At 37.5% G+C, this 16,688-nt stretch overlaps 1 protein-coding gene across 1 annotated transcript; it reads right to left on the bottom strand.

The window, feature by feature from the left end:
- Nucleotides 1-4,216: 4,216 nt before the first annotated feature.
- On the bottom strand, nt 4,217-10,045 carry LOC139732887 (uncharacterized). The gene is made up of 6 exons (XM_071643723.1): nt 9,975-10,045; nt 8,815-8,975; nt 7,754-7,929; nt 6,437-6,552; nt 5,800-6,016; nt 4,217-4,522 (listed from the first exon to the last, which is right to left on the bottom strand). Exons 2-6 carry the CDS (start codon nt 8,963-8,965, stop codon nt 4,217-4,219), a joined length of 966 nt encoding a protein of 321 aa, XP_071499824.1. The 5' UTR covers nt 8,966-8,975; nt 9,975-10,045.
- Between the last annotated feature and the right edge of the window lie 6,643 nt (nt 10,046-16,688).

The following is a 16,688-nucleotide window of genomic DNA, read 5'->3' as shown; positions in this document are numbered from 1 at the left end:
TGTGTGTGTGTGTGTGTATAAGTTTTGAATTTCAGAGAGAGGTTAACCTAATTAATAACACAAACTCAACATTCCCGATGCATTTGATCATTATAAGAACATTCGAGTCATCGTTCCAAAGACTCGTAAAAAATTGTTTTTGTGTGTTCCAGCGCCTTATCATAATTATATCTTACAATGGCTGTCCATTGGTTAAGTGAAATTACTCAAAGTTATTACTCGTTCAATAATCCAATGACCTGTCAACTTCCTTTGACAGATTGTTTTGGGACAGACATCTCTATCTCGTGTCATAGTCACCAAAATCTAATTCACGTTCACAAACATACACACACACAAACAGACACACACTTGTGTTTATGAACCTTCAAAAATATTCCTGCTCCTCTTTAAAACGTACGTTATACTCTGGTCTTGGAGCATTTGATTTGCTGAAATTTTCAATTCGTCAATTAATCATTTGATACCTGATCCTTCTGTTGTTGTTTCTATGTATATATTTTACATTTGTCTATCTTTATGTTTTCGTTGTTTGGAGTGATCACGGGTAGAGCGAGCAGGGTGAAAGGAAGAGAATGGTAAATGTACAATGAAGCCAAGCAATAATAAAATAAGTAATACAGTGACGCCACATATGGACCGAGAAATGTGGTTTATAGATGGCGCTCTTCGTTTTGGGAGAGTGGTAGTCACGGATCATGGACGGGACTACTAGTATATACATACGACCATGGAGCTCTTCGTTTTCAGAGAGCGGTAGACTCAGGCTTTGGATAAACTCATCTATACATGGTCTATCGACGTGCGACCATGGGGCTACTGCAGCTCCATGGTATGACACACACACGCGCACACGCACATATATTGTGATGGCAACCAAGCTCATCAGAAGCTCTTGCAATAACTTAAAAATAATCATATCTGCATACATGTAGTTTCTGATTTTTTTTTTGAAAGGCACATTTTATATAATCTATTTATCTGTATATTTATCTATCTCTAGATATTATGACTGTATTTGTATTTCGTGTGCGGGTGCGTGTGTTTGTTTGTGTGTGTGTGTGTGTGCGCGCACGCGTGCGTGCATGTATATGTGCAGATAATCTAAAAAACTGTACAGCAAAACAAACATGAAGGTCGCCATTAACTATCATCAACCCTCTCCCCAATTGAAATTCACAATGGATTGTACATAATAAAGGCAGAAAGTATCCGATGATTTGTAAACGCCTCCCAGCCTTAAGAGCTAAACTTTGCTATTGCCACGCACCCAGCTTCACTTCTCAAAATGTATCCTCGCTTACTGGTCTCTGGAAATCAGTCACCTGTTTTTCCGCCGCCTTTTCCTTTCAGGGAAGTGGAAATTTTGATTGTGAAAATTCGGTAGCCAAGTTACGATCCAATTTAGAACAATAGATGGCGCTATTCCAGTTTAAATGGGGCTGTGCGCTGCAACACTTGAAATTGGTTTTGAGGAAGAAGCCAGTTCACCGGACAGTCGTGGTCCCCCTCCCGAACTACACAAGAAAACGGGCGAATGATACCGACCCCTCGTCTTTCGCCCCAGGTGACTAGCAATAGTCAGCAAACGGTATCAACTAAGCCTATCGTGCCATACATTTGAATGGATGAACAGTTACACAATCTGAGCATGTGCAGATAAAGGCCACTTGTTCATGCCGATCTTCTTTTGAAATTGACTTGTAACAGAGGTATAAAACTGGATAGGTCTTCATGAAAATTGTGTTATAAATATTTACGTATGGACTAGGTGCTTATCTGAATGTACTTGTGAATGTGTAACCAAATTAACGAAAGACATTCATGCAGCACTTACATGGAATAATCTTTCAGAACAGTAGTTAAAAAAACAAACACTTTTCTGCTTGGCTCAGTTTTTCAACTGCTGTTCTGAGAGATTATTCCATGTTTTGTAAAGTACATTGTACATTGTATCACACACATTTTAGCATCCAAGTTGGTCCTTTTTGTAATTAGTAGTCAAAAGCAGTCTTTTATTACTGTGACCAGATCAAATCAGACAAAGCATACCAAACTTCATTCAAGATATACAAAAATATCTTATCAATTGAGCTGTGTAATATGTCATATACTTTTCTTTAGAACTCATCTCGTAGGAGATATAAAATGTAACATGTCACTCATTTCTGCAGAGATTCATATAGGCGACTACAGTATGACAAAATCCTCCAGACCAACAGTTTTCTTTTGTCATATCGAAATGTCATTATAGCCAAACAAATAAAAGTACACAAATAATTGTAATGAAACTTTGTTATAACCACATTCGTTCATCTTGGACCAAGTTTTCGTCAGTCAAATGCTGCAAGCTGTGCATTGCATCTGCCAAATAATATCCATTTATGTAAGACCAAGAGGTCAAAGGTCTGATGTCACACATTTCACAATAATTTCAATTCAGGATAGCAAAACAAAGTTATATTGCACTGTCTCGTCTTTACTACAATTGCAACAGAGGTTCGGTTATTGGTTTGTCACTGGGAAACAAAACAGCATAATTTTATAATTATATAGACAGAAGGAAAATAGATGGATAGATAGATAGAAGTATACAAAGACAGACAGACAGATTGAAAGAGATAGAGAGATAGTTGGATACAAACAGATAGTTAATTAGATACATTAGAAAGAGAGATAGACAGATAGTAAGATAGATAGGGATACACATAGCCAGACAGACAGATAGATAGATTGAAAGATAATGTGTATAGATAGATAGATAGATAGATAGATAGATAGATAGATAGATAGATAGATAGATAGATAGATAGATAGATTAAAAGACAGATCTAGATAAGTAGGTAGATGAATAATTAGAGTGACACTTTGTACATGAGATAGAGGGAAAGACAAATAGATTAAGAATAAGAGAAGAGCAGGAACATACAGAGGAAAGTGGAAGTTAAAAGGAATCATAAGAATATAAATGGGAAGAAAATCTCTAACAGCACCAAGATTTCATGCAGAGAACTTATCATATCATAATGACTGCATGCACTGTTGTTGATGATTCATTATGCATTAAAAAGGAAAAATGTGAATTGTAAAAAGAGTACAGAAACAATCCTACCTCCCTCTTTTTGTGGAGATGCAAAAATTTGGTGACATATTTAAACGTCACTATTTTCAGTAAACACTGACACCCACTAACAAATTACTACAATATACTCTAATCATCTACTTTACAATTTCAGTTATAAATGTATTATGCACGTCACAAGGTATAGCTGATACAAGACATTAGCAGCCTTTCAATACCTCTAAAAGATAATAATGCACTGTTTAAAAAATTGAAATTAATATATCAGGTAAAATAATATACACTTGTATCTATGTATATCTCTATTTAACTGACATATTATTAAATGTACAGGATCCCTATCTTTTTTTTCTTATTTGGCTGTGTAAGCAGTGTTCAGCAATGACACACATGGCTTCAAACACAAACATACACAAAACAGTGTGCACATAAAACAATACAAAGATTGAAAGACAACGCCCATGACTGCAAAGTATAGCTCAGAAGACCATTATTCAAAATTGAGTGTACAGTGTATTGAAGCGCTGGAGTCTGCACCCGCAGGTGAGCTGACAGCTAGTATGGCCATGATATGGGGGGCTACAGGAGTATGAGTGGCAGATTGGCTCCTTTCCTGTGAACCCCATTAACCCATTGAGGACAGGCTGATATTGCTATAACATGTGTTTCCCATAGACACCTGCCCAAGTATACCTGAGACTAGTTTTCAATGGGTTAATCATTGGGTCACCAGACTGATCTCAGACTCATCCAGAGTTCTGTGCGGGGCACTACCTGAGGAGTTTGTGAGTGGTCTAAGATGTCTTTAAAACCTTCAGTGCCAAGCAATATGTGGGACCACAGGACTTGCATGTACTGGATGTGTGACAGTGCACCTACGGTAAACAGAGACTTGAAAAGTTATCCAAATCCTCCTTTTGGCAATCCTGATGGTGCTTCAAAATATTGTTGTAACACATCACATTGACCCGGTGCTTCAACTTCTATTGCAGACTGTCACACCTCATCATGATCCAACATATACGGTCATCAATGTTTGGCAGTATTCTTCCTCCTCTTTATGGTGAAGGAGCAAGCAGGAGGGGGCGGGGGAGGGGGGGTGGATTACCCTCACTCCTTAAATCCAACCCCGCATCAACTGCCGTTGACCATCGTCACATCCTGTTTGCAGTAGGTGACCTTTAACCCCCTCTCAGCGCACAATGTCGCCATCTTCACGCAGGTGTCCTCGGACAAGGTGAGCTTGACCGCCAGGAGGAGCAGCTTCCGGAGGCTGGGGCATCCCTCGAGGACCGCCAGGATGTCCCGCTCGGTCAGGCCACTCACCCACGACACGTCCAGGACCTCCAGGTGTGGCAGGTGCCTGGGAATGACATGCAGGGAGGTGGTGGTGAGGTGGCTGCAGCTGCACAGGTTGAGGCTCTTCAGGTGGGGCAGTCTCTGTGGCGATAATAAAAGTTTCAGAAACTTTGTTTTGGTGATGGTTTATTAACCCTTAGTGAGCTTTCAGTGCCAATTGGCACAAAACCCACACAGAATTGTACACACTGTCCAAAATCCTTGGCATAGAAAGAGGTAAAGTCAACTCACATTTTCCATTGCTTTAATGATTGAATTTGAAGTAATGAATAGAATGGGAAAAGTTACTCAAACATCAGTGACAAAAAAGAACATTCTTAAATCACAAAGGTTCTAGTGCTTTCCCACACTAGTTAAAAATGGCCAAGATCAATCACGCAAATCGGATGATACGATGATGTCGTGGCCTTACATGTCTCTCATTTGCATGCAAATCTTTGAAAAAATTTCCTCAAGAGCAATGAATCATATCTGTGGAATCAATATTGATGTAAAAAAATATAGTTTACAATATGCTTGCAATTATGTTATTTGATGAGTTAATCTCAACCCCCTTTTTTTGTTTAAATCTACAGTAGAGGCATTCTCATTCCCCGTAACTTGTATCACCTGCAATGACAACATCAACACATAAATAGGCTGAGCTGTTCTTCCACCAAGCCTTCAACCGTACCAAGACATGATAGTTTATCTTTTAGTGATGGTGAATTCTGTAATCTGTGTGGTCAATCAACCATGCAATATATCCCATATTACGTGAATGAGGGCCAGATTGTCCCCATTGTATTTTTTGCATTGTTCATGCTGCTTTTGCTACATCACGCATTTCCCATAGACACTTGCCCGGGTACGCTCGATCGGGACTTGTCCTCAACGGGTTAAAATCTAGTACTACATGTACTATCTAACAGTACATGCATGCAGTAGTTAGTTTATTATAGGAAAGAAAGAGAAGAAAGCACAAGTGGTAGGTAGACAAAAATATCTGAAATATGAATTATGGGTCTAACATATTTTCATCAAAAATTTATCGATGAGATTATAATAAAAGATAAAATCATTGTGCTCTGCTTGTTCTCATGTCATATGGGACATATCTGCAGTTTGGTGCCATATTCCATTCGGCCTCTGGCACCAGACCAGAATATGGCATCAGACTGTAGATATTTCTCATGTTAAGTGAACAAGCAGGGGTAACTAATATTGTCAGTCCTCCATATTCAACACTTGAGCCTCTACTCACTGAACAAAGCAGTCATTTTCAAGGACAGGGGAAGAGGCTCATGGTTTGTGGGGTCAAAGGTCAATGCTCCCTCCCCCAGCCCCACCAAAACTTAAAAACCTATTTTGGCACAAACCTTCATGAGGTAGATGAGGACATGGTCGGTGACAAGATACCCACAATCCTTCAGGCTGAGGTGCATGAGGTTGGGGCACTGCCGGACGATTATCTTGGGTGCGCTCTGCGTGACAAGGGCGCCCCCTAGGTTGAGTGTCTGGATGTTGGGACCCAGGAGATTTTCCAGCGCTCTGTTCGTCAGCTTTCCTTTCCGCTTCAGCCTGTGGAGGAGCTCACTGAGGACATAAAGCACAAAAAAACCCCACTCTTAACTCCATCATCTCAATTATCACTGCCATACAAAGTTGGTTTTTGTTATAAAGAATATGAAAACAGCTCCATTTTAACCTCCCAAAACAATAATTATGGTAAAGTACGCATAAGGGCAGCATTTCATGAAACTTGTCAGTCATTGATAACTGTTTTAAGCTCCTAAAATTCTTGCATCTGATTGGCTGCGAGCACATTTGTCAGTGAAAATCATTGACAAAACACTTGTATTGTGTTGTGATTATGCAGTAATATATTTTGGCATAAATGTATGCAGAATATGTAAATTGATTGTTATTTTTTATAAGCATGATATGATTTGTAATTTTTTTTCATTGACAATGAAAATAAATATGTGAAATAAAATAAAATGAAATGAAATTTACCCAATGAGAAATTCATCAGGACAGTCCTCCAGACAGTAGTCCTTGATGTTCAGGCAAATCTGGTCCTGGCACTGCTCCAGAAGACGGGGCACCCTGGTGCCCTCATGGTAAGGGTTCTGTAAGACCATAAATAGGGGCAGAAATGGGGGTTGATATTAAAGACTGCTTGAAAGATTCCTACATAGAGATTCAGGCTGGACAGAATTGACAATCACTCGACATACAATTCACTCTCATTATAACAAACACATAGTTACACTGAAACTTTCGTTTAAATACAACAAAGCAAAAATTCAGGTCCAACCATATTTATCTACAGTTGTACCATGATTATAAACTATATAGCTCAATGTTTGGCTATAACAAAGTTTTGATACAACAAAATAAACCATCCCGCCCCGAGGACCTTGCTATTATGGGAGTCACCTGTATTACATCTTTATTTGCTTGCCCTCTTATACTTTCAAATTCATCTCATATCCAGAATGTAAGAAATCTACAAATTCTTTTCATATCTTTTCTGTGTGTGTTGGGGGTGTGTGTGCATGTTTAAAGAAAATAAATTTTGTGACATTTGCATCCTGATCTTTGCCACGTCGAATCTAAAATTTGATTGCAGAATCAAGCAATGAAATCACACATCCCGTTTGGCTGAAATTTGAGACGCCACCACTAGTTTCATCACTAAGGTGAAAGAAGGCAATGAATCTACCATCACATGACATCTGTGAATTGTATCCTAAGTGACCCAAAAAGGTCTGTTAGTGTATTGTCATGCAAAATGAACAAAGCAATGTGTGATTGCAGCAGGCAATGTCCCAAAAATTTATTTTGAGACAGATGTGAAGATGCACCTCTGCCTTTCATCAGGTGAACATATCATTTTTATTATCATTTTTTTTTACATCAGAGAAATAATTTCCTTGTAAAATTCTAAGCATTGTTGAGTGACTCTGCAAAGTAGAAGCAATCAATACAAAGACTTCAACTGTATTCCTTCTGATCAAGCACTATACAAAAGACAGGGTCACAAAACAATTTGTCACAGGACAATGTTTATACAATGTTAAAACAAAGGAACCTTCCCACAATGCACTGCCAAGTGAAGCCTGGCAAAGGTTGTCCCTACTAAAGTGAATGTATGCCATGACAGATAGACAGACAGAAAAAGAAGCATATTATAATCCCACATCTCTTAACCCGTTGAAGACTAGTCCTTAGTGTACTCGGGCAGGTGTCTATGGGAAACCTGGGTTATAGCAAAATCAGCTCATCCTCAACGGGTTAACCATCTCCCCCTGAGTGAGGGAAGCTTACCCTTTCAAGTCTCCGGGAGTACGCGGCACGGACAAAGACCTCGTTGTGTTCCCTCTTGTACTCAAATCGCCTCTTGCCCTGGTAGGACAATGACCCTTTGACCTCCTTTAGCACGTCCTCCACGGAGAAGCGTGACAGCATGGGAACCTCCATCAAATCCGCCAGCTTGACAAAACCTGAGAACAAGAAGATGATGGTTATAGCTAGTCGTAATCAATGTCTAACCAACTTCTGCACATTGCAATGTTGTATCTTAGCGTCCACTCTGATAATGTGCAGTATATAAAGTAATCTGAGACATACTGAGCACACACATATGTCTGTATGTGTACATGCATGTATGCTTGTATATATATAAAGAGTTACTTTAGCACCTCCCCCCCCCCCCCCCCCCCATAAATGACCCTGACCCTTTAAAGCCTTACTGTAATTCTAGGACCCAAGAATCCAACACCCAATCAAATTTTTTCAACTTTCTCACTCTTCACACTTGGAAATATTATTTCCTGCCATGTATGATACGTTGTAGTTTTTTTTTCTCTCTCTCTTTTAGATTTGGGCAGGGGGGATACAAAAGGAACTCTCACCCTCGTACACGCATAAATAATCACATTAGAAAGGAAAAAAACACTACTTCCTTCTTTCCTGACTTTGGTCAAGCAGCAGTGCCGAAGACAGCCACACACACGATTTCTTTCACTAAGGATTTTATGCTATGGGCCTATATCTGGTGTAATATAATTTCACTATGATGTAATATCAGCAAAAAAACTACAACAAACAAACAAACAAACAAACAAACAAACAAACAAACACACAAGCAAACAAAGTTTTATGAACTGATGTCAACACATTTATCATCTTGGTTAAAGTAATTTAGTTCAATGTCAACAACTTATCTGGATAAGAAAATCATTTGTAGGATACTGTAGTAAATTTTGTTGGCTTGTTTGAAAACTAAATCATGTTGAACTGCTTCACGATCTCAATGGTAAATGGCCTTCTTGAAGAATTCTTGATCAACTAAATCAGTACCTGCCACAGATATTTGCAATACTCACCTCCCTCTCTCACCGACAGCCCTTCCTTCATGGCTCCATATCTGAGGAGGTAAGCCATCTTCTTGCCCAACTTCTCGTCTCCCTTGAATTCCTTCTCCCCATCTTTTGCCTCCGAGGAGAGATCGGGGGTGACTCTTGATGGACACGCCATAACTTCAAATCTGTGCAGAAAACAACAAAAGATGAGAGGATGATACTACTTGCCAGCCAGCTTGATATAAAAAAGGCTCCAACACCTTCTAAAAACTTGTGCAACTTGGAATTGCTGCCTACCAAAGGATAGTGCCCACGGAACTCCGGTAATGCAGTTTCCTTCATGTAAAAATCTTTTAATCTCATCTCAGTCGACAATTGAAGAATTAGGCTACATTTTACACTGCAAAACAATCTATTGTTCCAAGAAATGTATGTTCAAGCAAAGTCATCTTCCAAATGTGACATTTTGCACATCATATAGCAAGCAAGCAGGTATTCTCTACTATACTGTAAAAGTGGAAATTTCGCGGTGTTGAAACTTATGCGCATTTCACACAACCTAAACTAGCGCGAAAATTAAAGAATGCGAATATTTGTGCTGCCATATGTTCCAGTAGTCGATGTCTTGATTCCGCGGAATTAAAAACACGCGAAACTCTTCTTACCCCGCCGAGCGCGAAAAATTAGTCGCGCGAAAATATCCACTTTTACAGTAGTTACCAGTATCCATACTTGCAAGAATAAACCATTTTTTTTTTTCAGACTGTCTGCGTCAATCATTGCATTGATTTTAACTGTGTTATGGCACCATAATCATTTTGAATAAACTTAAGTAGAACCACCTTTACGCTACACCTTTATCCTCCACTGCCGCCAAGTACACAATCTTGGCTCTTTTCAAAAATGACGTCGCCGTTGACCACAGTATGAAAAAAGAGTCCTTAATAAAACACATGGAGTCAGACCAACGCAATGCAACGCAACGCTATCGCTGTGTCTTCAATACTGTCAGTATCACGATCCCAGCCAGTGCAGCATGCATTGCAGTGTCAACGCATCGCTGTATACGCCATACTACGACGAACACGATTACCAGTACATGGGACCGCAGAACATCACTACGAGTAGTCTGCTATGTAGTCAGAGCTATATATTTGCTCTTATCAACTTTACCAGCTACTTACCATACAAGTGACTTTGTTCACGGTAAGCTAGACTGTTAACATACTGGTGGATGTCCACAAATTTCTCTGTGTTATACACGAGAAGAGGGGCATGATGCAAAATCTGGCCATATCTCTGCAACATTCACACACGACACTATTGCAACACAGATGGAAACATTATGATTTCCTTGTTTCAGCCGTTTTGGGCTATTTTGCGTTTGTTTGTTTTGTTTTGTTTTGTTTCCAAATACTGTGTTTGTCTGCAACATCTAAGTTTAATATAGAGAGAGACCTACCTTCCAAGATACAACTAACCAGTCTTTATTCCTTGATGCCTACATTCGTTGCATTTCCCATCAATCTTTTGTAAGCGCGAGTACAACTGTATGTGTGAAAACTGGAATGTAGGCTAGGGTGGCAAAAAAGTGCTCGAAGGTCATTATGGAATGGAACCAAGCTGACAATTACTAAATAATACGAGGTCAGCTCATATCAAGATAACCCCTAGTATTGTCAATCATTGTCAGTTTGTCATTAGCATAATCGTCATCATAGCAATAATAATAAAGCGATCATAATGATGATGTCTTATAATGGTACCGTAATAGTTTTGACAACAATAATAACAATAGGCCTAATGATCATAATACAAAGAGATTTTTCTCCTCATTACTCATGGCAAGCTCTTTGTGATGATAACACTAGAAATTCTTCCGCTTCTTTTCATCAATTATTATCACTATTATCACAATCATTATCATTAGTATTAGTTTTATTATCATTGTTATTATTATCATTATTATCATTACTATTATTATTATCATTATTAGTAGTAGTAGTAGTAGTAGCAGTAGTAGTAGTGGTACAATTATAATCATAATTGTCATCATTACTATCATTATCGTTATCACTATTATTATCAAAATTATTAGTAGTATTTTTATTATCATCATCATCATTACTATTACCTTTATTATTATTGCTGTTATCATACCGACAATGATTGCATTATTAATCACACCTTTCATTGAAACAGTGAAAACGGGCATTGATAAAAAAAAAACAGTATGTTTTTTCTTCTTTTTTATCATAACCATTATGACGAAATTAATCCTAAAGTAAGTAATGTAGGTATTACAGCAGTAGGGTTTATCTAGATCGCAGTCTTCAGTTTGAGTTTGACTTTATTTCTGCATTTTCCTTGAAAATTTTACATCAAATAACGCATATATTCAAAACAAAATCTACGAAATGAATGCTCAGTAATATTTATCAAATTTCAGAATATTTGAGCAAATACATTGAAATAAAAAAGATCTAAGATATAATCATAATTCTTGCAAAGACTAAGAGAGAAAATATGCTAGTTTTTAAAGCAATAACATGATAGTTGATGGGAGCTAAAAAAAAGAAAGACCGACAGACAGAAAGAAAGAAAGAAAGAAAGAAAACACCCATAGAAGTGGCAACTTGACTTTAAAACTTGTTTTGCCCAAACATAATGGAATCAACAAAGGAAGAGTAATAGGTAAGAAAGGAAAGAAGCAAAAAAAAAATGGCTAATAAGTGTACGAAGTGGTAAATTAAGTGAATCGGGTGCAATTTCAATTGTGCGTTTACTGCAGATCACCAAAAAATGTTTTGAATGAGTATAGACATATACATGAACGTGTTGTGTTCCCATGAGTATGTGGTCGCAAATTATATGTCCTCGTACATCTGTTCATATTACCATGTATAGTGATTATGAGCTGGGTGTGAATGTCTTGAAAATGATAATTGCAGTATAGTAGTAGTAGCAATAGTAGTAATGATATTGATTATGGTAATGATAATGATAATGATGATGATAAAAATTGTCATAATAATGATAATGATAATGATTGCAACACAATGATCAAATATATTTTGTGACCTTGTCATTATTGATTTTCTTTTTCAGTTTTTTTTTGAATGAGATGGTTAAACAAACAAACAAACAAACAAACAAACAAACCAACAAACCCTACATGAACGCAGGACAACAGTGATATCAAAGACTAAAAGAACAAAATAAACACACTCTTAAACATACTCAAATACATCTGCTTGCCTCCGGAAAAATGAGGAAATGATAGTGATCACTGTTTGGTGATCTCACAGAAACACATTGTATGATATACGACTTGTAAACATTTCATATGTCTCTTCCACCCTTTTTCTTATTTTGTCCACCAGCAAAATATTAGACCTATGTGCCGTCGTTTGAATGCGTTTTGGTACTGTACAATAATTGTTCAATAAAGTGACGTATTTAAAACATCCCGAATCACTAGTATAGCCAGTGGCCGTGCGATGACGATATTTTGCGTAAAAACCATGTTCAAGGAAACAGTCTGATTTTTCAATCCTATCCTGCGCAATCCAAATTAGTTACCTGTCATTTTCTGCGTGTTTTCAAGTTGTTTCCGAGTCGCAACACCTACATACCACCCACAATGTTTTCGTCGTAATGATATCGATGGAATATATCTATATAAGGAACAAACTCTCAAACACACAAACAACAACAACAAAAAACATACAAACGAAACACTCAAACTCCTTTTAGTCATTGTTGGTGATCGAAGATGGGTAAAAAGGCAGAACATTTATGATAACGGGTATCACGCAGAACGTAATCACAGAATGATAATGAAGAATCTACAGCAGCTACTTTTCTTCCTTTAAAAAAAAAAAAAAATCTCCTTCTTTTTCTCCTAGATTTCCTAATGGTCAAACAGTGATGGCAGGTATAGGCTTACTTAGTAGGTGGATGGATGAGTGGGTGTAATGGCTGATGAATTTGATTCAAATCGCCGACAGTTGAAAGAAATGTAATTGTCGGGACGATCATCCCCAGATAATCATACCCGCCATTAATGACGATATATTATACATACCGTACTACACGTCACGAGCCAATCTGTATTTACATAATTGCAACGTTTATGGTATTCCATGAATCGCTTCGAGTCACATTCAAGTTTCAAGTTTCAAGTTTCAAGTTTATTCAAAGTTTCCACAATACAAAAATTACATAAGAACAATAATATGTAACAAGGAATACATTGTTGAATATATGCGATTAAAACAATTTGCAGAATATCTGAATATAAATTGACAATGCATGTAGATGCATATAGATGTAAAGTGGAGGGGTCTTAGAAAAGCAAGCTTGTATAATAAGAACCCCTGAAAAGGCAAGTTAAGACATGTAATATAACAACTCACTATTACATACAAACATATTAAAGCCATAGAATAATTCTAGTGGAATCCCTCAAGAAGCACAGTAACAACACCCCTGAGACCAAAGAAATGGACACCAAATTTATTGCCCCCCCCCCCCCCCCCGAGTCAATTTAAAATTTATTTTATTGGCTAGTGATATGACCACAAGAGGGAGCAGCAATTTTTTTTTTCAACTTTGTGGTATGGTCTCAGAACCCTCACTTCTCCACAGGTAAGGACCCTTTCAAAAGGAGAGTTTCTATCAAATTTTTACCATAAACAAGACTTACACAGTGGCTTTAACATTATACATGGATGGATTCTAAGTGCACACACACACACACACACACACACACACACTACCTATGGGATTTTAAAGCAAAACATAATTGGCATTAGACTATGTTACTCAAATGGAAAGTGATGAGATGAAGTCATGTATCTAGAATTTAAAAGGAGCAGCATCAATGAGACTGAGAATATCGATGAAGCAAATACTTCCTAGCCAACACTTTAAATCTGGAAAAAGTGGTACTATCTTTAACATCTGAGGGTAACATGTTCCATTCTTTTATGCAAGACACATAAAAAGAATTTAGGGCAATACTGGTAGCTACACGAGGTAGATGCAGAAGGTTTTTCTGAGGTGTATTATGGGAATGAACAACTGAGTTTTTGACAAACAAATCCAAAAATAAGGAGGGAGAACTGGACATGTGAAGCTTGTACATGAATGCCAATGAGTTAAAAGACACTAACTCGTTTAGAGGTAAACAACACAGCTGTAAGAACTGGAGGGCACTTGGCCTAGTAAAGTGTGAGCTTGTTATTAGCCTGATTCACATTTAATGATTCCTGCTTAAAGGGGAAATATAGTCCTATTATAAGTTATAGTCAGATAAAAAGGAGTGAAATCTTACGAGTTCAACGGTAAAATTTTGACTGAAATTGGATGAAAGATAAGGAGGTGATGGCATTTCTGCAAAACAGCTCTTGTACAGTGGATATGAATATGCACATGAGTGAACTAACCACGTCACAACCTCACAGTTTTCCATTGACGGTGTGCAAAAAAAAAATAGACGAAAATTCAATGTTTCTGTCATTGAATGTTAATCCTGGTTGAATAACTTCAGAATAGTGATCTAGCTAGATATACCAGGATTTGAGCCTCGGGCATAATTGCGTTTGAATGAAAAAATGGACATTTCAAAATTTATGTGCAAACTAAATGGCAAGTTGTGAGGGGATGACATGCTCACTTTGACATTTGCATATCTATATAAGGAACCGTTTCCTGAAAAAAATAGTGAAACTTCCTTATTTCTCACCCGATTTCGATCAAAATTTTACCGTTGAACTCGTACCATTTTACTGTCTCTTATCAGACTAACATATGTATTTGGACTGGATTTCCCCTCTAAAGGAACAATGTTTTGCAAATGCATGTTGACTTGTTGATTCAGAATACCTTGATCATCACTCTATGTGGCCAGTAGAATATCTGAATTATTATATGCCATTAAATGCATTTCTATTAATTTTCTACTATTGTTCTGCAGCTCAGAATACTTGGATAAGTCCACAAGAAAAAAAAAAAAAAAAAACCTTTCCAAACCAAACCTGTTGATGACATCATCTGTCGACGACTGGTAAAGTACAGTTTATCCCCCCCCCCCCAAAAAAAAAAAAAATACAATCAGATTTTCGCATTGATAACACCCAATATGATTAAATTGTCTAAAAGCTACTTCAGGCTCTTTAAATATATCATCTTAGCTCTATTTTGCAGAAAACCCCATTCAATTTGGTCACAGAGAAATGTGAATTGTTGTGATAAAGCATGCCATATGAGTCTGATCCTTCCAAGTTTAGCACTTGGATGCTCTTGTGTGTGAACACAATAGACAGAACTTGGAGAGAAGAGATTCCTGACATGCTCTACAAAATTCATCATTTCTCTTTGACCACTTAAGCGAATCGAATGGTGGTTTCTGTGAGATGTGGGCAATGAGTTATAGTTTTGTAGTTTTGAAGTTGTATTTGGATTGATTCACTATTTTTTAAGTTATCATTCCGGAGGGTCCCATTGTAATTTTGGGGGGACATACGGTACTTTGATATGATTTACAAAAGAAACTGGAAAGCGTCTTCCCCTAGACTGAGGGTTGCAGCTCGTTATTCCGAAGGGTTCGTTATTCCGAAGGCTCTTCAGTCCGAAGATTCGTTATTCCGAAGGTTCGTTATTCAGGATTCTATTTCTGATTAACAAATCTTCGGAATAACGAACCTTCGGAATAACGCAACAAATGTTCGGATTAAAGAACCCTTTTTCATTTTCGGATTAACGAACATCTGTGGAATATGTGTGTTTCGGATTAACGAACCTTCGAAATAACGAACCTTCGGAATAACGAACAGCACATAGACTGAGCATAGTAATAATTATAATCTTGTTAATCATGTTAGCACTTTACCAGTGATTAACATGATAATGTTATTTACAGAACCTTGGTTTGGAAGGGTTTATTTTTGTGGGCGTGTACCCAAGCTATCTGAAGAGAAATAGTAGAAAAATATCATAATGTATAGGCACTAAATAGATAAATATCAATTTGGCCACATGTCGAATAATATGATACATGATCGTGATGCTGCTGATGATGGTGTTTGATAAATTTGCTATTATTATCATTATTATTATTATTATTATTATTATCATTATTAATATTATCATCATCATCATCATCATCATCATCATTATCATTGTCAGTCATCATCATCATCATTTTCAAGAAGAAAACGATGACGAGATAGCAGGAAAGAAGAAAGTCATTGCAATCAACGATGAGAAGTGTCGACCTGTTTGCATCCACAGAAATAGGAGGATTTAGGAGTATATGATTATGTTTGTATATCTCATCCAACACACTCGATAGTTTTGGGTTAGAATTCGTTCGCGCTGCTCCGGTGGCAACAACCCCGCCTTAAGATACAAATTGATAATGAAGAAAAAGCAGGGTGCTCGAAAAAGAGTTTGTCACTCAAATCTCTCCTGAATTATTGACGAATCTGATCTTGTTTTACGCAGCTGTCACGGTTTGAACATCCCGTGTGGCTATATCATTCTAACGCGTTCTCTTCCACTTCCTGCTAACAAGTGCTTTGTTATCATGTTTGTACAGCTCTGGTTGATCTGACGAAATTATCACAGGATTTATCGTTTGGTGCAGCGTTCGATTTAACAACACCCGTCCTCTTCAAAATCCCGTGAGATGGACTGGGCACAGTTGTATATTGTGTGCATTAGAGTGTATTTCACGCAGTAATTACTTCTCTTCCACAAGTGAACAGGTATAATAATGAAAAAGGGGCGGGCGAGTCTAAGAATAGATTGTTTCTACATTCTCTAGTGATTTTCTCCCCATACTTTTTTTTTTACCATTTGTTGGGAGAAGAATCTAGGACTGATAATTGTGA

Source organism: Diadema antillarum, unplaced genomic scaffold, assembly GCF_040938485.1.
Source record: "Diadema antillarum isolate AM-2024a unplaced genomic scaffold, OU_Dant_1.0 seq00000454_RagTag, whole genome shotgun sequence".
Lineage (NCBI taxonomy): Eukaryota > Metazoa > Echinodermata > Echinoidea > Diadematoida > Diadematidae > Diadema > Diadema antillarum.
The sequence above is the reverse complement of the archived record's forward strand: the minus strand, read 5'-3'. Positions and strand labels throughout refer to the sequence as shown.

Excerpts from the sequence above, each read along its gene's own strand:
- LOC139732887 (XM_071643723.1), bottom strand. The coding sequence starts at position 8,965 with ATGGCGTGTCCATCAAGAGTCACCCCCGATCTCTCCTCGGAGGCAAAA. Across the intron at positions 6,553-7,753 it reads ACTCCCGGAGACTTGAAAGG|AACCCTTACCATGAGGGCAC; the intron begins GTAAGCTTCCCT and ends ATGGTCTTACAG. Across the intron at positions 6,017-6,436 it reads CCTGATGAATTTCTCATTGG|TGAGCTCCTCCACAGGCTGA; the intron begins GTAAATTTCATT and ends TTATGTCCTCAG.